General features: G+C 39.4%; 1 protein-coding gene across 8 annotated transcripts in view; it reads left to right on the top strand.

Moving 5' to 3' along the window:
• The window catches only part of LOC125696313 (probable G-protein coupled receptor 141), a 50,933-nt gene that overhangs the window by 22,835 nt on the left and 1,590 nt on the right, over positions 1–26,508 (top strand). For 2 of the 8 annotated variants that reach the window (XM_048951814.1, XM_048951819.1), the window contains exons 1-5: positions 12,112–12,220; positions 13,638–13,777; positions 21,057–21,087; positions 23,383–23,442; positions 26,430–26,495. Coding sequence is in view for 1 of the 8 variants with exons in the window: in XM_048951813.1 (XP_048807770.1) it covers positions 12,200–12,220 (21 nt within the window). In the remaining 7 variants the exon portion in view is untranslated. Of the gene's footprint in view, positions 1–12,111; positions 12,221–13,637; positions 13,778–21,056; positions 21,088–22,905; positions 23,443–26,429; positions 26,496–26,508 lie in introns of those variants that run through there. The other 6 variants (XM_048951815.1, XM_048951821.1, XM_048951818.1 and 3 more) reach the window with 5 other exon arrangements.

Genomic DNA, 26,508 nt, shown 5'->3' with positions numbered 1-26,508 from the left:
CTTGCACTTAATTGTTTTGCTGGGAAAAAATAATCTCCTGTATGCATACTGAACAATAAGAAACTATCAGCCAGTCAAAAAGGGAAGGCAGGAAAAGGCATTTGTAAATCAGAACAGTCTATGTTGTTTACTGCTGTGCTTTTTTTTTTTTTTTTTCTTTTTAAAAGTCTTATGATGATTGATGGAATATAGAGGATTTTATTTCCAAGAGGCTGATTCAAATCCCAGCTTCATATTCAGCAACACAATGCCTCATTCACTGGAGGGACAAACCAAGATACTAACTACTCAAGTGTTCATATTTGCTCAGAACCAAAATAGGAGAAGAAAGCTACTGGAATGGGCCACTATTATGCCCACAAAATAAACTGATATTCATGAGAGCATACACCATATGCATCTCTTTATGGTGCAGGAACAACTAATTAGTGATGGATTTTGGACAGCTTTGGAAGAGGCCTCAAAGACTCAGTAAACCCTGAAGTTACACCGACTCATCTGAAAGCCAGGTTTTACATCATCCCAGTATCAGTGACAGCAATGCTGCAGGCTTTTTTTTTTTTTGTGTGTCATGGCAGCTACAGCCAGCAAATCTTTGGTGGGCCCATGTCTTGACAGAATTGAGCATCACAGAGCTACACTGACATGGTCTTCAGTCCTCTGATGGAAGTCCAAACTTACAGTTGTTAATAATCTTACAGTAGACTCTCTCACACTCTTCTTTGTAACTCATGACAATTTCTTTTCTCATAAGGGCATTTTGGTACCTTTATAATGGACTCTTCCATTTCTTCCATCATTTTCACCAGCTCGTGTAGACATATCTGTCAAAGGAAAAAGGTTAGGAGTGGGTGAGACTGGGCAAAGTGAGACAGAGGGAGAAGCTGTGGGTTTGGCAAGATGGGAAATGAACACAAATTACGCTGTAAGCTCTGCACGTCTCACAGACTACCTGCAGGCTTTCTTAATGTTAACTCCTCTTAGAAAATGATAAATCAAATAATTCCTGTGGCAGCTATTTGTGAATGTTTTACAGTCAAAGGAAGACAGAGGAAGTGCGAGTGTGTGCCTATTCATGCATTCAGCTGACAACTGTTTCCATACTGCAGTTACATGTAGGAACTGTTAGAACAGCCAGCTAAACAGAAAAAACAAGAGGCCTCTTGCTTGTTTTTACAGCAATTCTGGTCTCAAGTACTTTTGTGCGTGTATCTAAACTGCAAAGACATGAGATGAGGAACAGGATTTTTTCTTCTGTGTGAAAAATCCCTAGTGTACCAAATGCCATCCTGGTTAAGAACCCTGCATACCACAGTTTACTTCTGTTTTTATCACTGATCAGGGTATCTTTCAGCTGGTTTCTTCCCCTGAAAATATAATCTTGTGCAAGCTAACCAGACCTTAGGAAATACTGATGTCTTGGTTTGAACATTTCTGTGTGTCAAATCAAAATGTAAAGTGTACATCCTACAGATTGTATCAAATGATTAATGGCAAGATATGTTATTTGATCACTTACATTGAAATGATTCCTGCACTCCAAACATGGAACCTGTTGATGCTTGTGTAAATACATCCACAACTCAGAGTGCTGAAAATAAAAATTAAATTTTTTATGAAGAAACAATGTAGTGGGAAGTACGTTCTTTTTTTTTTTTTTCCTCTCCATTTTCTTTATTCAAGGGTTCTTGATTATTCATAAATTTATGGTTTTGTTAAAAATGAAGATGAGACTGTGAGACTTCATTAAGAAATACAACAAAACCAAAATATAAAAATAACTGAAAATGTGCCACTGCAGAAACTGCCATTTTAGGTACGCTTTCAATCAAGGACATAATTTCCTTTTCAAAAGATGTCTAAATTATTAAGATAACAAGAAGAGTCACGCAGCGATACTAGAAAGATGAAGGCTGTTTTCAAGGTAAGTCCTCAAATACTTTAAAGTATATTTTCATCATATTTTCAGGTTACATTCAGTTGTTTGGAAGTTAGAAGTATTTGAAGAGCACAAATAGCTGCTTTTTGTTTTTCTTTCCAGAGCACTATCTTCTTTACAATTAGAAGTAGAGTACCCCTGACCTTACAAGTTGTGCTTCATCGCAGTGCACCAAAATACTTACTGAGAGCACATGATACAGAGGTTGAAATCCATTTTGAATCACCTGGAAAAATTCTGCCAACTGCAGTGAGACCAAGGGAATATAAACAACTTGATCATGGCCTTGCTGTAAATTGGCTGCAGGAACCACAACACTTTGCATGTCCTCAGTCACAGCTACATAAACAGCCCCCTACAACATGTAATGCCTTACTTTGCTCATTCTGCACTCTGGATCGCTCTTGACCTCTGGAAAAGTGGAGTTCAGATCTTTACTGCTTGTCTCCATCTTTCGATACACAGAAGATACCTGAAAACTACAAAATCAGAGGCAGGTGAGGGATCACAATGTGGGTGACTGCTCTGGTTACATGAATAAGGGCAAGGCAGGACCGCGAACATTCAAACTTCACATTACACCTTTTGCTCTACTCCCTCCCCCACCTAAAATGTTTGTTTTATTCAGTTTTGCTTTAATAATAATAATTAAAAAGCTATTTTATTAAAGCTAACACCAGCTTGATCCCATTTTTGACTGATGAAGTGTTTTGGTGAACATCCCAGAACAGTTTTTCCACATTCATCTTTTTCTATACTTTTTATTGTCTAAATTAACCAGAAAGTACGTGCACTAAAATTCATAGGAAACAACCTTATCTCACATTTATTTTAGCCTAACAAGAAAATAGGAACTGGACAAAATCTCAAAGAAATAACGTGTTCCCAATTTCTTAGTATACTGGGAAGTACACGCGGTTATGTTCAGGCCTCAGTAATGCCAGATAATATGCACTTCACAATGTTATTATGTTAAATGCTCTAGAAGTTGTTTGCTTTTCACTTCTTTTTTTTTGGAAGACACACTAATGAGCACACCTGTTCAAACACTGCTTACCTGTTGAAACGTCTGCTTTCACTGAGAAGCTGACTGTTTTCTGCATGAATTTTAGAATCCATCTTGCTGAGATCTGTCTTCGCTCTTTTTAGTTTCCATAGATAAGGTCACATCTGAAAACAGTATGTTTCCATAAGAAGATGTTTAACAGGAAAATCTGTTGATTTGCATTAAATAGTGTGTCATGCCCCATCTCCTACAGAGCTGGGCTGAGATACTCAGGTGGACAATACAACACCCTCTCCCAAGTTCTTCCTATCTGACAGGCCTCACAGCAGGCTCTTGTGTGTTTACTACTACTTTTTTTTTTCCTTCCAGATTTTGAGATGAGCTTGTAGAAAAACAGCTGTTATACCAAGCTCTAACAAAGCAACAAAATAAAATATATTTTGTATTTGTTATGAAACTACAAAAGGCAAACAAAATCTGTTTCAATCTTATTTTAAACCTGAATAATGAAAACGTCAAATTTATTACTTCAATTGTTAGATTTATCTCAATTTCCCATTTTTTGATAGCCTGTTTGGGCATCACAGAATGGCCACGGTTGGAAGGGACCTCAAGGATCATGAATCTCCAACCCCCCCCACCACATGCAGGGCCACCAACCTCCACATTTAATACTAGACCAGGCTGCATAAAGAAGCTCAAAGCTCTCATACAGGATACGAGGGACTTGGACAGAAAGAACCATCCTCAACCAGGTCTTTAACTGGCAGGATCTCACATGCACAGGGCTTTGTACCCATACCTAGAGAGATGCTGCAAGGTCTCTGATAGCGCAGTTGGCCACTGCTCAGTGGTAGGAAGTATGAGTGAGGCTGTGGAACAAGTTTTGGTATTTTTCTTCATCCCAAGCACGAAAGATTTCACTGCAATTCTATGGTCTTTACAGGACAAAATAATCTGTGCAAAGGGATCTTCCGGAGGTATTTCTCTGTGATAACTCTACCACTCTATACAGTTGTGTAATCAATGAATATACGGATGTTACAATTAAGAAATTACACAAGAAAGTTACACTAAATAGGTTATCATACTAGAGAAGAATGGATGGAAAGCTTACACTTATCCTATGGTTTGCTGAAAAGACTCCAAAAGGAGCAATTACCAAGAGATCCTTCTCCAGTGGCAGCCAGCACTTAAATGGGGTCTAGGAGAGGTGGAGCAAGTCTCCACCCCTTCCAGTAGCACAGGTGAATTGCCTTCACCTGTGCTCCCAGGGTTGACTCACTGCTCACCTTAGGTGGTCAATCAGAGGTTCAGGCTGTGATTCAATAGTTCCCACACAACAGTGAAGGGCTTGAGCTCTTTCTCTGGTTTTCATGACAAGATAAGTTAGATATAAACCGAGGGACAGATCTTGGAAAGCTGCCTGTGTGAACGCTCTCTAATGTGGGACAATCTTAGCTAATTCAAACTTTCATGCTTTGCTCTTAGGAAGGAAAATAATACTACATCTTCTTCCCTCCTCGAAGCAGCCTTCAATCTCCTCAATGAGGCAAAGAGACAACCTTAGATATTTCGTAAGTTTGGTCTCTGTATTTCCTTTCCTTACAACTGCCCAGAATTCATCAAAATTCTCCACTGTGAAACCAGCAAGCAGAATTGTTAACCAGGTAAGAGCTCACAGAGCAAACAAACAAAAAAAGCAACCAGAATCCTCCTTTACACTTGCACACCATCCTGTCATCAGCCCATCTACATCCCGATGGTGTTAGAGATCTATAACTGAGACCATCTGAATCCTGCTTTGGCTTCTGCAGCTCTAGCTTTGGAGCAGTAGGATGATTTCCACCACATCCTTTGCAGGAGGCATTTTCCCCCTTGCAGCCACATGTTCTCACTGCTGGGGTTTCTTGCCGCAAGAGCAGAGCTCTGAGGGCCATGAGGATGGAGAGCAGCTGCCCTCAGCCCCAGCATAGTCTGACAGCTTCTCACCCTGCACTCCACAGTACAGGACTTTGCTCTCAGAGGCTGCAGCCTTCATTGGCTCACTAGGCTTGACTACAAAAAGTTGTAAGGTTCATTGGCTTGTTTTTTCAGTTTTCAGTTTCACATTGAAACCTTTCTCCTGCTGGTCATTCTCTCAGGCAGCTGTCATGTCAAGCTGTTCTACTAATTCTCATTGTGCATGGTATATATAATTTATCTGTGCTGGCTCTGCTAGCAAAGCAGCTAAGCCCTTGGGGCAGAAAGGCATTCAGGAAATTAATTTTATAGCATAGGGCTGCCTCATATTCAGGACCCACTTCAACAAAGTACTTAAGCAAAGGAATAATGACTGACTTGAATGAGAATATTAATGCTTAAAGTTAATAATGCACTCTCAGAATTGGGTCTTATATCATGACAATCAAATCATTAATCTATTCCATTACAAGCACCAGTTAACAAATACATGTCCTGGACATTCTTTTCTCAAAAGAGTAAAATGAGGCAGACAGGGCCTTGAAAAATCTGTGTTCTGTTGTACCATAGCAAAGATCAAAACTGCTGGTTTGCCCCTGCTAACTCCTGCAAAACAGAAAATGCAGCGTGCCAGAACTTCAGTGACAACCAGACAAATGCTTCTAATGAACAAATGGACTATATGTTAAAGAACAAACAAGGAGTTTTTTTCCTCCCATGAGGCAATCTCCATGGAATTTAAAAACCAAATTTAAAACTTGGATGTCACATGAATTATGAGATTTCTTGTGTGCATCAAAACAGGCCCAGCAGAAAGTACATCTGAGAGACAGAAACAAGAAACAAAAGAAAGCCAGGACATAGTCTCCAAGGTTATGCAGATAGAGCTAACGATAGTGATTAGAAGTGATAACACAGTCGTAAAGCTGAAGCTATTCTGACCCAGACAAAGGCTATAAGTGGGTTCAGAAAAAAATCCTCAGTGCTCATGGACCTGCAAATGAGTTCTTATGGTTTAGTAATTTTATAACTGTTCTTAGACTAACAACAGAGACACCCTAATCAATGTAAACTGTTTCCTCAGTGAGTTCACAGATTAAATCACATGCTTTTATAGTAGTAGACTGCAGTGTAAAAACTTCCAGCTCTTTCAGCAAAAGCTGTGTTGGACAAAAGCTGTGGTGCCCCTGTGGCTGGAGTGGTTCATGTGGCAAGGTACTGGCTCACTTCTTCATTTGCCATGCTACTGCAGAGGACTGCGGTGAGCAACCCAGCTATGCTGTTATTTTTCAGTCAGGGTCTCTGAGGAACTACAGATAGTAAAGTAAGATGCAGCGCCACATGCTAATATGTCTGATTCAATAACCTGAACAAAATTATTGCTTCTGTCCAGCTGAAGCTGGCATTATTACCACTGGTCCCCAGGTGAATTATTCATTTTAAACAGAAGAACAATTTTGCTGTTGTTAGCGTTGCTATTTTAGACTTAGCACGTAGCCTGCTTTTGTGGTCCTTTCCATTTTAGAGGTGTCCTCCATGTTAGATTCTAGAAACAGTGCTGCACTGTGGTAAGTTTTTTGAAAGTCTACTGCAAAATGGAAGCTAGAAAGCAGAGCTGGCAGATCTTTAAGGAAACTTTCCCTAGGGAACAAGAGCTCTCCTTTCCCGAGTGTAGGAAGTCAGGAAAGGAAGGCAAGAGACCAGCATGGATGAACCATGACCTGCTGGTCAAATTGGAGAGCAAGAACAAAACGCGTAGGCGGTGGAAGCAGAAACAGGTAACTGGGAAGAGTACAGGGATGCTGCTAGGCTGTGTAGGGATGGGCTCAGAAAGGCCAAGCCCCATCTGAAATTGGGCTTGGCAAAAGGGGTGTGAAGAAGAAAGGCCTCTCAGTTACATCAACCAAAAAGGAAAGTCCAAAAAGGCATATCACCCTGTAATGAGCAACACAGGCAGGCTAATAACAATGGACAAGGAGAAGGCTAGCTACTCAACAACTATTTTGCCTCAGTCTTCACTTGCAGCTGCTCCTCACACACCCCTTGAGTGGGTGGTTTGGAAGATGGAGATGGGGAAGCAATGATCCTCCCACTGTAGGTGAGGATTTCAATTTTAGCTATTATAGCTGAAGTAAAATATGTTCAAGCTGAGTGTTCAGTGTGGCATATAACTTAAAGTAGTTCAACAAAAGTACCAGTCTGAACTTTCCATATATCAGATCTCCTAGAACTGTCACCATAAAAATATGAAGCTAAGGGAGATGCAGTCTTCAGACTGCACATCCCGTACTGATCTGGGTAGCTCAAGCAGCTTTTGGTGGCTGTAGTGTCATCTCTCCCTGCTTCTCCATCCTTCTAGTACTTAGCAAATAAAAAATGCTCTATCTCAAACAGAGGAATCTGACTCAGACAAATCTAGACGGGGAGAGCACAACTTCTGCTCAGTTTTCTCCCTTTCCTGATTTCTGAGTGCCTGATTTTGCAGTCTCAGTGGTGTCATATTCTTGACTTCATGTCTTCTAATTTCTTATTTTCTGCTTTGTGTTCCTTTACATGTTATGGCTATTTTCTTTCTGTTACATCACTGTCTTTTTACAGACAACACACTTTACTTACTCTGTGAAAGTACTGAGCTGCCACCCACAATAGCTCACAAGACAGTTGCTTCCTCCAGAGGGAGGTGAAATCTTGTGGCTTCCAGTTGCATCAAGGCAAGCTTATTGACTGTCCTGAGGTGCAGTTGTCTGTCCTACTACAGCAGCTGAATGGTCATTTGCATCTTGTTTATCCATCTTGCTTGTATATGGGTAAGTAATCCTAAATCTGATTTCATCATTGTTCTGCATTTAGTATGAGTTTTCATTATTTATTAAATGATATTTTAAAAAAATTCTCTGTTATTTCCAAGTCTGCTTGCACAAAAAAGAATGTCTGCCATGAATGCTCATAGTGGATACATGCAACTTGTTTTAAGCAGATGCAGTGCTTAAAGAATATTGTTTTTCCTTCCATGTGATTGGAAAGACTGATTTTCCTATAATATTCTTTCCTTAAACTAAACTTGGCAACTATGATAACCACATGCCAGAAACTGAACTTACAAGGAAAGGCTGAGGAACTGGGTCTCTTTAGCTTGAAGGAGACTGAGGGGTGACCTCATTAATGTTTATAAATATATAAAGGGTAAGTGTTAGGAGGATGGAGCCAGGCTCTTCTCTGTGACATCCAAAGACAGGACAAGGGGCAATGGGTACAAATAGGAACATACACGTTTCACATAAATACTAGAAAAAACTTCTTCACTGTGAGGATAACAACACTGGAACAGGCTACCCAGAGAGGTTGTGGGGTCTCCTTCTCTGGAGACATTCAAGACCCGCTGGGACATGTTCCTGTGTGGTGTAATCTTGGTGTTTCTGCTCTGGGGGATTGGACTAGACGATCTTTCAAGGTCCCTTCCAATCCCTGACATTCTGTGATTCTGTGATAGAAGTAAAGATGTTTTCTTTGGATTAGCTTTTCACCTCAGATGGTAACCAAAGGTGTGGCATATTGCTTGAGAATGAGTCCTGAGGAGGATGAAGCCTCCCAGAAGCCAAAGACAGAAGGTGACTGCATCACAAAAAGCTTTTCAGCTCCTTACATTTCCAGTTTGCCTTAGGAAAGTAAGTCACTCAATTTCATTGCAAAGGAACTGATGTTGTAAGTTCTATACATTCCTCTTTCTCTGAATGGTTTCACTGCTTCTAGTGAGTTTTCTTGTATCTGAGTTGCTTCCTTCTCCTAACTGACTGCAGACTGTTTCACTGATAGTTGTGCTGGAAAGTCCGAACATCAGAATATATTTTGTCATTGCCTCAGAACTGTTTCTATCTGCCTGTGGGCAAGCCTATTCCCAAGCATGGCAACTGCAATAAAAAGCAAAGTATGCTTTCTATTTCATTTTCTGCACAGCACTGAACCACAAAAGCAACCAACGCTGTTCTTCAGGCATTGCAGCAAAAGACATATCACGCTCACCACAGGAAAGATACACCCTCAAAGGTTTCATCACTAAGGTGGATAACTCAAGGCTCAGCATCAGCTCGTGTCCACTACCTTTTCTTCACTTCTGACTTGTTATAAACGAGGAAAATAACATGAAATTTGAAAAACAGATCCATGTTTCTTCTGGGTAGTAAAGGTCAGCTAAAACAGCCGTGTCCTGTTCTTGCAGAAATCATTCACATGTTTCTCTAAGGAGACAATTCATTGGCTTTTCTGAAGAAGTTCAGTGATCTATTCAGTGTACAAGCAATTTGCCCATGATCCAGTTATCTCCATCAATCATCTTTAATTTGTAAGAAAAAAAAAATTGGAGAAAATAGTACAAATTACTGCAAACATGAAGGATCTACTGTATTTACTGAACATGTGTGGTGAGGCCTGCCAATGTACAGAAATATCATGTTATTTGCTGAGGACATCTCTTGGGACTTCAGTCTTCTTGCAGCATTCTCCAATCTAGTCCAGACTGTATCACTCACTCACTACCAAACATTCCTGGGATGATAGAAATCATAGTGGGTGATTTCTGTTTACCAGCTGAGCCTGTCTAAGACTTATCTACTGTCCTTCTCTTCTCTGCTCAGTATGATAGACAGAAGCAAAGAATAAATGCCCAATGATCTTTCTCAGCAACTTACACAGTAGATAGGCTTACAACTTTCATTTTCATCAGATGCAACTATAGTCCCCATAGAGATGTTGTACTGAACAGAGTAGGAAACAGAGCTTGATTGAAAACTGGCTGGCCCAAGCCATTTGTGTCCAGGAGAACATCAATGTTGCTAGTACATTATTCATAATACATCAGACAGTTTGTCACAATACGTAAGACCTTCCTTTTTCTCTATACCTCACTCCTCTATCTTGCAATACTGTAAGATTCTATTTGCACCAAGTAGAATCAGACAACAAATAGAGATCATCATAGAAGAGCTAAGTCATGAAAGTTACACACTATATTAACTAGATATTTGCTTCAGCTTTTTTGTCTCTCTTCATGGTTCTGTAGTTAGTGAGAAACAGTTCTGTTGCTTCTCTGGAACTGACACTATGAATCAGACTGTTTTTTCTCATAAAGATTAAGCATGTAGTTGAAGTCTTTTAGATTTCTGGTGTGATTTATTGATGGTCATGCTCAAGCCATCAGGACAAATTACATCCAAAATAAAGCAGATAAGCAACAGCTGTTTAGTCGCTATTATATTTTTCACTGCCTATCACTGCCTATTTTTCACTTTTATGTTGTCAGAAACATGAACATTACTGCACCTGTATGGAAGTGGCCTCTCAGGGTTGCCAGCCTTTGTGATGCTAACAGTGAGTACCTCCACAAGGTTCCATGCCCGACACCCATCTTGTGTACACCTTCACCAAAAGCCCATGGATGATATGCTCTGCATCCTTGGAGTTATTCAAACTACTGGACCGGCAGTGAACAACCTGACATTCCTACTTTGAGCCATAAGTTATAACAAATGACCTCCAGAAGTCCATATCCTGTATTACCTTAGTGTTCTGAACATGGATCAGGCTGTATGACCCATGAATACAACTACATTCCCATGGACAGTGCAAGCTTTACTCCTCCAAGTCTCAGGGCTTTTCCATGCCCTTGTCAATATCAGTGTTTAGAATGAGAAGCTCTTAAAAAAATTACAGCTGTTTTTGGCCTGAAGCAACAGTGAGATTATTGTATTTCCCAAGTTAATGTGCAAAGTTTAGAAGCCCTTCGGATCGTTAAAGAAAGGCAAAACATGGCCTACGCTCTAAAGCATAAGGCACAGCATTAGGAGATACGGTCTGTGTTTGATCTATTTATGCCTTATCTTCTCAACATCTAATGTAGGACTAGTAGGATATTACTCATCTGAGACAAATTCAACGTTGTTTTGAATTTTTGCATTTAGATGTAGTGGAAAATCCTTTTTATTTTATGAGAAGCCTCACTAAACTTTAATATTGAATTTATTTTAAGTTTTAAACTGCAGATCACTGAAATCTTACAAGAATATTTTATAAGCTCAGCCAGTAATTGGAGCAATAGTTTCCTTAATAAAACTAAGAAGAAGAGTTAGACATCGCTAGGAATAGTGCTATTTTCCCACTCTACTACTTTTTATCTCAGAAAATCTTGACAAAGGGATAGTACAGAACATTTAATGAGCTTTTGAATTTAAAAGTCCCCAAGCATATCCCCTTAATTGGAAGAAAGAGAAATCCTTACTCTGAATACTTTCATTATTCATACTGAAACTCCTGGGAATGTATCTTCAAGATTTGAAGAGGAGTGTGTTTGTTCTGCTACTTCCTATGTAGCCAGGTTCTGCAGATACACTGCTGCAGCACTGGTACAAGCTTCATAAACTAAAGAGGGTGGAGGAATTCTTCTAGTGCTTTTGCATGTACCTCTGCTGCTTTGGCAGATTTTTGGTTACAGATGCATGCATTGAATACAGTTAAGAATATTGCCAATAGTGTACAGCGAAGAGAGAAATTATAATAGTGATTCCCTGCCAAAACCTCCTAATCACATTACTTTTCATTTATAAAGGAGTCGATATTTTTCATTAATAAAAAGACTGTAGTGTACATACAGCACATTAGAACTTCTCTCTTTGGAAGACTCTATCATTCCAGAATGAGACAGAAATATTTCAAGAGTGCCAGAAAGCACTGAACCTGCTTCGTGTTTACTACATATGCTTTATTGCTGCAACATAAAGAAAGTGCCTGCAAGGCCTCTCAGGTCAATATGTTCACAATGTCAATCCCACATATGGGGCTGTGTCATCAGAGTGAGCACACTCAGACCACAGAATGCACAAAATCTTAGTGCTGACTCACATTCAAGTGTTATCTGAGCAACTGAGGAAATGTGGAGAGACTGAGTGACCTTCACAGCACAGGAGAGATGTCTGTATCCATAAATCCACATACCTGCTTATAATCTCACTCCTTTACACGCATTTTTTCACTTTCAGTCCTAATAGTGCTCTTTCTTCCCTACTGTTCTAATGGCTTGCAAGCAGATACATTTCACATTAAATGGGCATTGAACAGAACAAGAATAATTTAAAAAAAACACAAACCAAACAGACAAACACAATTGGTCCGAGCACACTTGTGGTTTATGGGCAGAGGATGATATTTCAGGAAGAAGAAAGAGCTGTGTTGCAAAAGCAGTTCCTCAGCAACACTTCTCTGTGAAGTCAGGGAGATGTGCAGAGTGAGGGAAGTCTCCTGCTATGCCACTGGAGAGTCTGCAGGTAAGTGCTGGAAAGGTACTCAGCACAAGTATTGAAGTTAGACGTGCAGAAAGAGAATTTTCTTCCCTCAGCTTGGAGAAGGGGAATGTTGTTACAGTCAGATGAGAAGGCTGCAGATCCGGATGGACCATAAAGGTTCTTGGTGAGAGGTAAGCTTTAAACTTAAAGCTGGGAGAAGATTTATAGGATCAAAGTTAGAAGTGCTTTGGGTTTTTACTTCTCTGGGGCAGTTGTGAATGTCAGATTTTGTGCAATTTTTTGAAACAAAGCACAATACAGTTAGATGTGTATTGTGTTAATCAGGGAAAGGCATCTGGGATCCTTTTTAAACAATATCTCCACCTCCAAAACACTTCCCCAAGATTGATTTATTAGAAGGAAGCTTAACCTGGAAATACAAGAGTATTGTTAGTAATTTCAGCTGGTAATCTTTAAGCAAGGAATAAGAAGGAAATTTCCATGCACTTCTATTAGCTCTCTGACTGGCTTTGATGAAAAAAAGTCACCTCGGTTGCTGAGAATCCCAACTCTCCCTGATAGTCAGATGGCTGTAAGCTCTGCCATTTCCATGTAGCTTTTGGACACCTTCCCTGATGCTTTCAGTCACTTCTTCAGCCCTGCAAGAATGGCTAGTGAGTGGTTTAGCATCCACTTCTTCGGGCACTTTGAGAAGCTGATTTAGCCACTCGCTATCTGTTCTGATGCTGAATTTTACATCACTCTGCTCCTCTTGTTCAGTATGTGCTAGAGGCCATCAGGAAGTCAACAAAGGAATCATGGATGGCAGTTTTTTTCTATGTTATTGATGCTGAAGAGCTTTCTCAATAGCCAGGAAGAGCAGCTAAGTGCCTTCCTCTGTGAACAAGGAAAAAAAAATGAATGGAGAGATGCATATAAATCACATAGAACAGAGGTGTGGCTGAAAAGAAGAGAAAAATACTCAGAAGGTACAAGTAAAGTGACCTGTGTCACTAAATGTTGGCTAATGAATACATATATAATTCAGGTACTTTGTTTGGACGCCAGAACTCTGCTGGTCGATCGTGTACCAGGCTGATGATTTTTACCTCTGTAGGAAAAGTAGCAGCTGTTTTTTTCCCCACCCTTATTGTAACCCCACAGTTGAGAAGACAGGAATTAGCAGGATTATTTTCTCGCCTTTCACTTTGAACTGCATCATCTTTGTGCCAATATTACCAGTAGAGGCACACAAATAACTTCCAGCAGGGAAAACTACGCTGTAAACTTCAATGGCACCATATATAGCCTTCAGTATCCTGCTGCTGTCCAGGAGCTTCTCACTACATGTCAGCTTAAATCTCCTTGTTGTTGTTCTTAAAACCCCCAGAAAGGAATCACCCCTTTGAATATGCTGTTCATATTTGGCCCAAAAAAACGTGTGTCTGCTGCTCTGCAGGTTGTGAATCAAGCAGACTCATCTTGCTAAGAAAACTGCTGCAAGGACACGATGTTGTTGAAAAGTGGTGCTGTGCGTGGTAGGCTACTCTGCCTTGTCTCGTTAAATGATTCCATGCTATGTGCTTGCAATTCATTCTGGTATGTAAAGTTACTGGCCTTCTAAGTATGTTGTCAGAAGCAAATGAGTCTGAGAAGATCTTCCTTGCCATTTTATATGTTGAAAATCTAGCAGTACCAATAAATGGATAGAATAGTTGGAATTCTGTTCCAATCTGGTTTTGATGTTATAAGAAGCATTAGCTGTGCTAGTGACACTATTAGAAGGAAGTTTTGAGGCCAAGAGCTATCAGATGGTGAAAACATTGATGTTAAAATGATTTCTTTTGGAGGAAAGTATCTATCAGCCTACAAAGAGCACTGCAATGTCTTTGTCTTTCTGCAATGCCTTCCATGATTAAACAATTTGCTAAGTAGGTGAGTTCTGTGGGCAACAATTGCATGAATTCTGCTCTTTTGCCACTGAAACAATATGCTCAGGCTGTTTCTTAGTAAGAAAAAAAAAGCATGGGGAAAAATATGTGGGTTGCTCCAAAAGTAACGTCTCCTATTTATTTCCATGGAAATTACAGCAGATACACAGAGCACAATAGTGTTATTTAATAGTACAAATTCTCAGATACAAAACAATTTTTTTAAATATAGTCACCACTAGTAGCTATGCATTTTTGTCAGAGATGAACAAAAACATGCATGCTGCACTCATGAAAATAAGCACCAGCAGAGATGACCCACTGTAGTCACTGCTGAAACATGCCACTCACCACCTCACTGCACTCACATCCATAAACATTCAGCAAACATCAGTGAATATCAATGGGTGCCATTTTTTCTGCACTGAGGAGTTCAGTAGCAGTTTTAATTCATACACAGCTCCACGCTAAATGCCATTTGGTCAGATTACCCCTCAGCTGCCATCTGTCACACAGCAACAACATGTAACAGAATATTGTCATGACGATTCAGCCTATACTGCCATACCACCAACGTCTGCCTTGGATGCTGTGGGCCAACATAATAAAATGGGATGCATTACTTTTGAGGCAGCACTTGTACTTCAAAAAAATCATAGCAAAATTTAATGCTGGGGCCTCTCAGTAGACTAACTGATTTCTTTCCTTCTTTCCTTCTTCCCTTCCTTCTTTCTTCCTCATGTCTATCTCAAAGGGCTCATAATAACGTGCTGACTGAAGAAATGTTCTTCAGTCTGTCTTCATTTAGGAAGAGCTCATATGACTCGTGTAATAATGAACTAAAATGTTTGGCATATGCTTTTAAGTTATGCAGGGAAGTTAACCGATGTTCTGTTTTTAATTCTACTTTGTACAGAGATGTCTTAAGAACAACCAAGAGTAGGAACCAGTAGCGCGATGCTGTGTGTAACAGCACAGAGCAGCCTGTGCTCTGCAGAGCTCCAAAACCAAATAGATTTGTAAACACAAATCACAAGTGGTAAAACAGCATTACGGCCACGAACAGCATGGCCCAAGGTTTTCTTCAGATTCTTGTGTTCTACAAAATGGAAAGAAAAGCTCAGGAAACACAAATTAGGTGGACAGTGGGATGAAAGGTAGATGTGGTTACACTTCCCATGGTCCAAAACAGTAGCTCTTATGCTAGCTGTTTCTGCATCTGCTCCTGGTTGGGCACCATAGCTGCATACTCTCTCTCTACTCAGCCCTGGTGACACCTTCAGACACAGAACACTGTGTCCAGTTCTGGGATCTCCAGTTAAAAAAAGGCAAGGATCTCTAGAAGAAGTCCAGTGAAGGGCCACAAAGATGATGACAGGCTTGGAGCATCTCCCCTATGAGGAAAGGCTGGGAGACCTGGGTCTGCTCAGCTTGGGGAAAATAAGACTAAGTGGGGATCTGATTAATGTTTATAAATATCTGTAGGGAGGTGGGAGGCAAATGGATACGGCCAGGCTCTTCTTGGTGGTGTGTAGTGATAGGACAAGGAGCAATGGCTTAAAACCTAAAACTTGAACAGAGGAAATTCCATACAAACCTGCAGAACTTCTTTATGTTAAGGGTGATGTTGCACTGGAACAGGCTGCCCAGAGAGGTTGTGGAGTCTCCTTCTATGGAGATATTCAAGACCCATCTGAACATCTACCTGTGCCACCTGTTCTACAGAACCTGCTTTAGCAGGGAGGCTGGACTCGATGATCTCTTGATATCTCTTCCAAACCCTGCAATTCTGCAATTCTGCAATTCTGTATTTTTTTTTCCTGTATATTTCAGCCACACTTCAAATAGGCAAAAGTCTTTTAAAATGCTTAATTAATGGGCTTACTGTTATCACAATTAGCATCACATTTCAGCAAATACACCATGCTTATTATTAGAATAGAAGTCTCTGGATTTAATAGTAAAATGAGCCATTTGAACCCAAACAAGTCGATGTATTAGGATAGTTGCATGCACAGAGTGCCTCATTTCATTACACAGTCTTTACTTTTATTGGCCAGGAAAGGCTGTTGCAAATAGATATAATAGATATACTTCTTGAATGCAGTGCAGAACGATTCACTCGCAGTGCATCCCTCATTTCTGAAAGATATATGAAGAACTAAATTCCTAAATTGCAAGCTCCTGTCTTACCCAGCAGTAATACCAAAGTACTGTCTTTCACTGTGTTGATGTAGGGGAAGCACCTTTAGTATCAAAATAACAGGACTGGCAGTAAGATTTGCTTTTGGTACTTCTCCTATGCAGACAATCTAGGCTAATGTAGGGAGGTTATGTTCCTTGGCCAAACTAGAAAGCACATTTTAGTATGCTTAATTATATATATATATGTATGTGGATATTCATCAGGAAAGTGATAGTTACTGTAATGATTCTTTTTTCTTGCCTTCTATGATAGCATTTGTTTCATATCTGCAGTCAGAAATCAAATGAAACAAAATATCAGAGAATAAAACAGTATTAGCAATTGCAGGAAACATCTTCAGGACAAGTAGCAATGGACCTGTGCTGTGTATTTATAAAAAATATTCCTCCCTAATACACGATTCCTGCCTTAGCAGGCAGTTAGCAGGAGGCTAGTACATAATTCAAACAAATTTTAGGGTAAGCACTATTTTTTTAGGTGAAGAGAATGTGTTTCTCTTCTCAGAAGGACATGTATACGTGATTTGCATGGCAGTGCACATGTGATTTCATTCTCTGCAGTCTAATGTCAATGTTATGGCAAAAGTAATGCATCTCCTTGTCAATCAGCTCCTTCCTCCATTATTATTATTATTATTTTTTTAATCTTGGTGAGAAAAAGCTCTGATAAGTGAATTCCTGTGCTGGATTGCCTATGAAAGGAGAATCTACTGAGAAAGCTACTGGTATGTGAGAGATGCAAACTGGTGAAATCCTGCAGAACAAGATAATATTAAAACTGGTGATAGACTACTGGAAAAGTGCAGCTATTAAAAATAAATCACACAGCTTCTGTAAAGGCCCCTTTAGACCAGATTCAGCACAGATAGCTTTTGTCTGTAGTTCTGATGGCTCTTGCCTTCCTCAGTAACAAACACTGTAGCCAAAGCAGAGTGCCAACAGAAAACATAGGTATGGAGAAGGCAAATTATTATAATTAGAACAGGGTTTGTTTTTCTAGGTTTGAGATCCTTCCCCACACTATCGAAGTAGTACAACAGATTTTTATATGGATTTGGTTTTGTTGCTGTTGTTGCTGTAGTTCCCTAGTGAGAGATCTGGGTTAGGGAAGACCTGAACAGAAACTTTAGACAGGTTTACTGATACACTGTTCTTCAACACGGAGTGAGGTGCAATCTCAGAGCTCGCAAGGAAGGGAAAGTTAATGAGAGAGACTGAGAGTGAAGCAGTCTTTCTCTACACCCCTTTGGCTCAGGTATTTTTAAGCTAATGTCTTTTGAGTAATGATGCCTGGGGATAGTATGTTGCAAAATGTTTTGTTTCTAGAAAAGGGAACTAGTAGGGAAAACCCAGACATGTTTCTATTTCTCACAGGGGCTTGAATTTATCACTCTGCTGTGCAAAGATGTGCGAAATGAGGAATTGCAAGTCACATTTTCTCCCTTATACTTTTTGCAAAATGTTCTTTCAGATGTGTCACAGGCAGTATTTCTCTCTCGTAGGATGCTTTATACCACCTGGGTGACAGCCATAAACCACAACTGCTTCACAACCCAGATAGAGACATTTTAAGAAACCTATTGCCTACAAAATGTTTTTGGCTGATACTGATACTGAACATTTTTCTTTTCATGGATAATGATTATATTTCTATTCAGGTGCTTGAAGTAATAAGGCACATTAGAAATATGAGTCAGAAATGTAATTGTCTTAGTAGCAACTAAAAGTTAATCTAACTGCATTCTAAATTTCAGTTATTCCTATTAGCAGCTGATCTTTTGCTTACTGATAAATTGCAATTAACCTGCCACAATTAGAGCTTAATTACTGATTCAGCCAGTTCTTACAGAGTAGGACCTGTTCCATATCTGGCATAGGACAGACTCTGAACAGATCTCAGCTTTGAGTAAGGAGGACAGGATGTAGCAGAAGATGCTTTCTCCATGTGTCATCCTTGTACCAGTCACTACCCATGCTTGAGGACACTGCTCTGACTCATCATAAGAAAAGGTGTGTGGAACACGACCATGCTTGGGATTTGTCATCCTACAGATAAGTCTAATAAAACCAGTTCTTTCAGTCAAACATACATGGAAATGCAATTTTTTTCCCCCAGTTTATCAGAGGATAGATTAAAATCGTATCAGTTGTGAAGAAACTAAACCTTGCTTTATCTGGACAGTTCCACGGTATCTCTATTGCAGGAGTTTGGAAGGTGGTTTCAGAGGAAGCTGTCTTCATGACATAGTTGCTATTGGATGATTTATATTCAGGAATAACTCAAAGGAAAATTGAAGAAGCAGGACTTTAATTTGCTGTCCCACTGCCAGCAAATGCCATCTACCAGCGGTACCATCAGTGAAACTGGAACCACGTTGAACTAAAATTATATAGCAAAGAGAAGAATCAAGTTCATGGCTTATTAAAGGACTAGTAAGCCACTATGGGACAATGCCTCAATTTATGCAAGGGCTTCTGTGAATGTAATTCCTCCTGTTTTGTTGTGTCGGACCACAATACCTAAGGTGGATGTTGGTGATATGGCAGTAGAGGCTGAACCTTTCCATTAACATTGCATTACATTTTGTTGCTGTACGAAGGACAGCAGCAGAGGGGCAGTCTGACAAAATGGTGTCTGACATAGAAGTATGTGTGAAGCAAAGGTTTGTCACCAAATTCCTCCATGCAGAAAAAATGGCACCCATGACTGATGGATGACATGATGAATGACATTCATCACCACTTGCTGAACATTTGTGGAGACCGAAAAGTGGATGTGAGCTCAGCGAGGAGGTGGGTGGTGTATTTCAGCAGTGGTGACAGTGACAGTGGGTCACCTCCACCGGTGCAGATTTTTAACAGAGTGGCAAGCAGGCTCTCATTCACCTCTGGTAAAAATGCAGAGCTAATGATCGTGAGTGTGTTGAAAAATAGTGTTTTGGAGAATTTACTCTACCAAATAATGTCACTGTACTCCTTGTATCTGTTGCAATTTCAGTGGAAATGAATAGGAGGCATTACGCTTGGAGCAACCCACATGCTTACTAGTATAAATGCAGGTGAAGTGCTGGCTCTGAATATATACAGAGACATAGAAGGCTAGGTGTCAAGTATTAAAATAGTTTTTTGGTAATTCAAGCCCTGATGCTTTCATGAATGCAAGTGAAAAAGATTTAGCTCTTCCAGTGTAAAATCAGTATAATTAAGTATAATTAAGGTATACTCTGCTACTTCTAATAGAGTTATCAGGCCAGCAAAAGTCTCTTTGTCTGTCTAGCAAGTTTATACACACAGGAAACCATCCTTAGTGCCTCGGGTAATGTTTTGAAACCCACTCTATCTCTGGCTTAGGGACCCCTCTGGGGCCCTGATTCTCTGCATGGCATCAGTTCAGTGTTTCCCAAAATGTTACTCCAGCTTTACCACCAAGTAACTAAGTCAGATTACCCACAATGAATTCTAGATGTTCAGGTGAATCTTATATTCTGCTTTCTGCCACCTACGTAAATGAAGGAAAGTAGTTTTTCAAAAGACCAAACCATCAAACCTGCGTACTTCCCACCACCCTGTATTGTCTAGTTATGAATTAGCACTCCTGATCTTGAGTTCTGACAGAATAACTGCAGAAAACCAAAACTCCTGAGTTGCCATGGTTATTCTGTGTACATCTCCAAGTTCAGAACAGCTGAAAAAATCATCGACTGCAGGTATTATGCCTGAGCAGAAAGCAAACAGCTCTCATTTCTCAAGGATCTTTCAAACGATCCAGAGCAAAGTAGTCCTTGAAATCTAGGCCAGACTCTCAACTATTTTAAAGCAGCCTTGGCCCAAGGAACTGCTCCTATAATGCAAATTTAAACTAGTTGACAGCATCATACAGGTAGAATATTCATAGATAAAATGAGACTAGGCAAAACTGCTATCATAATTCCTTAACTTTTTGGGATGTTGCTCAGACCCTCAGAAATTACTTGCATCTTACAAAATATATGCATTTCTAGCATGTGTGTTTAAATTCAGCTGATATATGTTGTTCTACAATGATCTTTCACCACCTTAGAATATTAATGGTGAATATCTGAATGTGTCAGTCTGAAATCTATTATTTGAACTGCAGTAAGAGAAACATACTCTAGAAATTTAACATTCTGTTGATAAAATCTGGAGAAAAATTGCATCAGTTTAGCAGGGAAAGTGAATTGCAATTATGCTTATTAATTCCTCGGTAAGTTCTTACCTAGAACTGACACTAACTACAACTTAGAGACAAAGATAATGATGTTTGTCCCAGAGCAAACTCTGGTAATTCAATATGTATTTTCACTTTGAGTTGTAAAAGAGTTTGAAAATTTGTTGCAGAGTGCAAACAGTGCATAAATAACTTAACATGGGAAGTACTGTTTGTGATAAGCACTCAGGAAAATAACACCGTTATGTATCAACACTGTTATATAAATCAAACATTGTGTAATTATTATAAATGGAAGTAATAATAAATATATTAACTCGCTTATTCTATGGATCAATAATATTATAAAACATCAAAAAAAATTAAATCCCACCTGCAGATATGTTATCATTGCTTTCTTACCGCTGTTATTGTCACGTGTTTATTCTACATCAAGACTTAGAGGAGCAAAGACTTGATCTAAGGATATCCTAGCATTGTATCTGGCTTTGCCACACTGGTTTCTGCTTTTCAGCTGTAGCATGGAGAGAATTATACATGTATCTTTTAACAGGGCTTTGAAATCCAATGAAGAAAGATATTAGGTAAGAGCTGGTTATTACTAATATCACCACTTTGTTATTGTACCTCTTTTGCTGTTGGTCACTATTAAAACAGCAAAATGTGAAAAAGAAGGTCTCTAACAAGAGCAGACTGTTGTGGAGTACCACAGAACAGATGTCCCCGGTGTTTTTTAACCAATGTGAAGCAATAGGATGTAGTCAGTTAAAGTGTTCTTACATAAGACTGTATCTAAATGTTGGATGTTTATACCCTTGCTTTCAAAAGCATTGTACCCAAATATAACTATGTGTTCTGACAGGAATGAGTAAAGCTTGCAGGAGGGCAAAGCTGACCTTGCTCAGACTCATAACAGAGGCTCAGTCCTTCAGTAAGTCACCTCTTATTGCACACACCCCACAACCACTGCTCCCATTAAGTTCTCCATACTGACGTGGTTAATGTTTATTTACTAAAATTTTCTAGTCAGATTTTCCTAGCACTGCAGACGTGTGGCAATGGCAGAGAGTCCCAAGAGAGCCGAATGCTGAGCAACAATCTTGGCAGAGAGCATGGATGAGATGTGGCTCAAAGTGCATCCCTGTATTTGGACGTCTATCCTTTAGCACATCTAAACTCTTATGTCAGATGCAGTACAGATCATGCTCCTGTACTACTGGGTTTTTTAATCAAAACATTCTTTCAAATGATCCCTTCCACCCTAGGAGCAACTTTCCAAACAATCATCTCTATGGGATTTACATGTGTGTGTAAACTTGTTTAGTTTAGGCAGTAGAAAAACAGAACTACTCAGAAACAGGAGACTTTGAAGACTCCCAGAGGCTAACAAATGGCTGTAAATTAAGGGTCCTTGTGTTAAATTCCCTAAAAACCAGTTCTGACAAGAAATCACATCAGTGGTAGGGGATAGTAAAGTGTAAGCCACAAGACCATTTCTTCTCGCCATGAACTTGTCACTGAGAGCACAACCGATATTTCTCCTGAGGCTGAGTGCTTATGGATAGCCTTGCCCTCACAAAGCTGAGGCTCTGCTCTAGGTTCAAAGGAATAAGCAAAGCAGTGGCACTTTAAAATTGCAGGTGTTCTCATCTTTGTTCTTAGAGCTAACATGAAATGAGGAGCCAAGTAAACAACGCTTGAAGAGTGGAGACAAATGCTGATGTATAAGCATACACAGAATGAACTAAAGGCTTGGTTGGCAATGCTTTTAAAATGAATTTGCAGCTTTAAAAATAACAGTACCCAATTTGCTAGTGTTATTTTGAACTTCTTTCAAAGCTCTTCTGCACAACTGTTTTCATCACTTGTGTTTGTAATTTCCTAGTACAGGAAGACATTGCTTCAGCCTTTTTTGTAATGATAACCAGTAGTCCTTAATTTTTTTAGCTTTGCATGTGTACGTATTTGCTACCGTGCAACCTCTGTAAAGAATGGAAGGGTAAATTTGTTCTCTTCAATAACTTGAATGATAAATAATTAGGAAGACTCCATTGTTTCCACTTTTTGTGTATGAACAATGAAAATTGCAAACAAAAGAGGACTCAACGTGTTTTTCCATCTTATTCATGCTTCAGTAGACCAAACTTAAACTAAAAGTGGACAAGATAACAACGACAGCCTACAAGACACGAGTAAAAGAGTCAGAGGATGAGAATGAATTAAACGAATCACTAAAATCTATGTGAGAAAAATAGATCCTATTTTTAATGTGTAATGTTTCCTTTTAAGCAGACACCCGTGCTTCAAAATTCAGGTGTGTATGGTTATTTTGAAATTAAGAGAATACTGCAATTATTCTAGTGATATAACCTGCACTGCCATAACACAGCATGGAATTTGAGCAAATGGAAAAGCAATTACAAAGCTCCCAAAAGAGAGCAGCTCTGAGACTAAATGAGGATGTTTGTGAAACAAATGCACATTTAAAGCAGGCTTTTATGAAACAGTATTTGTGTTTTGCACTGCTACCAAGCTAGTTTAACTTATTGCAGAGATGTCAGTTTTGACAAATGTTTCTTTTTCCATTTTGTTAAGTATGTCAAAAATAGAAGTCTTTCTTCTGAATTGAACTTTTCCCCTCTGCAAATTCAAATGAAACTTCTCAGTTGGTTGAACGCAGGCTGCAAAAGCTTCTTCTGCATAATCCAACTGTCAGAACACATGAAAATCCGTGTGAAGCCTTCCAGTCCCTCAGCAGATGTATACAGGGGGCTAACTTTTACTGACACTTGTTATACAGACCGTAGAGCTCACTGTTTGGCAGAGACTGTAGGACTGTCATCTTTGCTGACAAATGTGATTTATTTATTTATTTGCAGATAAGCCAACATAATGTTGATGTAACATAGTGGTAACTGCTGAACCTGCCTGGGAAAACAGTAAGTGAGGAGGGCAAGTCAGTGACAGACTGATCTGGATTGCTAAGCTGGGGGCAAACCAACAGCATGCATTCTACTAGTGTGAAATGCAAAGATGTTCATCAAAGAAGCAAAGAGTGGGAGCACAGTCTTGATGACATACAGGCAGCTCACTGAGGACCCACAAGTATGATTGGAATAAAGAGAGGATAAGAATCTTTCATCTCTACTTATATATTGGGAAAGCAAAGATTTGAAAAAAGTTTTTAAATCAAAAGACAAACAGGGACACCTACAGCTACATCAGGTTGCTCAAAGTCCTGTCCAGCCTGACCTTGAATGCCTCCAGAGACGAGGTGCCCACAACTTCTCTGAGCAACACGTTCCAGTGCTTCACCACTGCTGAGTAAAGAATTTCCATCTAATATCTAATTTAAATACCCTCTTTTTAGTTTAAAACCATTCCTCTTTGTCCTATCACTGTCAGATCCTGTGATAGTCCGTCTCCCTACTGTTTATAAGCTCCCTTACAGTACTGGAAAGTTGCAGTGAGGGCTTTCAGAGCCTTCCCTTCTCTAAAGCTAACCAAACCCAGCTCCCTCAACCTTTCTTCATACAAAAGGTGCTCCAGCCCTCTGATCACTTTCATGGCTCTCCTCTGGACCTGCTCTAACAGCTACACCCAAGAAATTGCTCTCTTGTAAGACTGGCATCATTTCTCATTCTATGTACCTCCTGTAGAATGCTGGCCAAAGGAATTTCTGGTTGTAATTCACATCAGTGGGTGTAGCCATGTGATTGCCAGTAGAACAGAAAGCTTCATCTTACCTGAGAGCAGCACTTCCTCTGCGAAACACCCTGAATCATGCAATACTCTGTATTCATCACACAATGATATTTCAGTTGGATGCTTGTAGCAGAGAGCAGCTCTCTCTGCTTGTTTTTAATATTTAAGCTTGTTAAATATATACTATTAGCTGGTGAATTTCCTTTTTTTTTTCTTTTTTTTTTCTTTTTGAGATTAAAGAAAATGAGATTTCCAGCAGAATCTTACAATAAAGGGGGCTAGCAATACTACAAAATTCTGCAGAAGCCTGTATTTCAGCGACTAGGTGGGCACTAAGGAGTCCCTATTACCCACCCAATATGATAATATATAGGTATGAGGATAGTATCAGTTATCTGATTTCTGCTCATCTTTTCCTTCCTTCTTTCAGATCAGATTTCATTGCTGGACTCTGAACAGTGACCACGAGAGGTCCTTCCTCTCACAGCACAGCACTGCTGCTGGGGCTGCTAACATCTATCCACACTTGCAGCATGTTGCCTTTAGAGCCGTGACACTTTTTAAACTTTAAATATGCGCTTTAAATTAAAACAGTGTGATAATGCCACTTTTTAGAGACGTCTTTTCAAATTAAAGTTGAACAGCTTGAAAAACTGATGAGTTGCTATTGCTAATGTCTTCTGGCTTGCGTGGCACTGAGGCTGAAATACAACATCTCTAGAAATGAGAATGGAACAGGAAGGAGCTTCTACGGTTTCTGATGCAAACGTTACAGTGTGATATGCCATTAAGCAGTATCTTTAAGGTCTTTTTTGTGCCCAATTTTAATTTCTAACATAAAAGGTCAGTATGTGCCAACCAACATTACGTGTGATTTTGAGGTATAGGAGTCCTATTTATGCTGAATGTAATAAAATATCTGAAGTCTTAGCTTCATTGTTGTAACTAGAGAATGACTGATTATTCAATGTGTAAAGAGATATTGATTGCTGTAGAGGGAAATTTCTAGAAACATTGCTAAGAAAAAATAAAAAAGTCTGAGATACATTACAGATATAGTCACCTCACTGTAAGCAAAACCATTTTATCAAGCTAATATAGATATCTATATAGATATAAAACCCCATAGATTTTTCCACAGGAGAGGGAATTTCTAAATAACTTTTTCCCTCTCAGTATATTTATGTAAACAACCTGAAATACCAACCAAAGAGATACAGGCACTTCATTGTAAAGTATCAAAAGGAAAGATTCCAAAAACTCATCCAGGAAGAAAAGCTTCTGTTGCAAGGTTCACAGGTGAAATGGAAGATGTGCCAGTTTTAAATTAGATTATTCAGGTTGTGTTAGCAGTACAACTGGGATAGTACAGGGCCCAGTGTTGTTCAGTTTCTCAAGCTTTCTTTCTGTGACACTAATGTGGACATCCTCTTGATACTTCCATAGATTCTTGCTTCAGGAGGATGCCCTGCCTGAACACTTCTTCTCTCACATACTTTTATAATACTTAAAAATGCTAACAGAATTTGCATTTAGATTTCTCAAAATTGTATTTAATCTCTCTTTGAAATGACGTTATATTAAGAATGTACAGCATACTTATTAAACTTTCCATCAAACTCCATCAGATCTGGCCAGAAAATCTTATTTGCTATAACCCACGATGGCCTTTCCTAACATTTTTTGACATCCTATTTTGTAACACCCTGACTCCATGTATTAGATGTGAAATGGCCCTGAGCACCAGAGCAGCATCACCCATGCTGCTCAGGCTGGCAGGATCTGATCAGGATCTCCATGGAGCCTGTGTATCCATACTACTTCATTTCTTATTCAGATGCACAAAGAGTTGACTGCAGCGTGTATAAAACTCAGCATGTAGTAGCAAACAAAATGTATAACTTTGATCTAAAAATACATGGTTATTATCTGGCTTTGGGAAAGACAGATTTGTGCTGCAGATAAACAAACGGATGAACGACTAGCAGAATTCAGTGTATCTGGTGTTCACTGAAGAAACATGCAGATGCTCAGGAAAGAGGGTAACTAGTAACAGAGAGTTCAAAACCACCACAATCATGATTTCCTCTAAGGATCTCTTTTTTGCATTTACTACAAGATCATGCTTGTTTTTAAGAGAATGGTTTGTAATGTTGTAATCTACTGCAGGTTCTACTCCCAAGGTTTTTCCCAACCTTTTTTTCCCAACCTCTTTCTCTAGGCTGGAGGATTTTCGAATAACCATCACTGCTTGTTCCAAGTGTGAGATTCCACCATTATCTCTGAAGTAAGAACCAGAT

This window comes from Lagopus muta, chromosome 7, assembly GCF_023343835.1.
Source record: "Lagopus muta isolate bLagMut1 chromosome 7, bLagMut1 primary, whole genome shotgun sequence".
Taxonomy (NCBI): domain Eukaryota; kingdom Metazoa; phylum Chordata; class Aves; order Galliformes; family Phasianidae; genus Lagopus; species Lagopus muta.
This window is presented reverse-complemented; position numbering and strand designations above follow the sequence as displayed.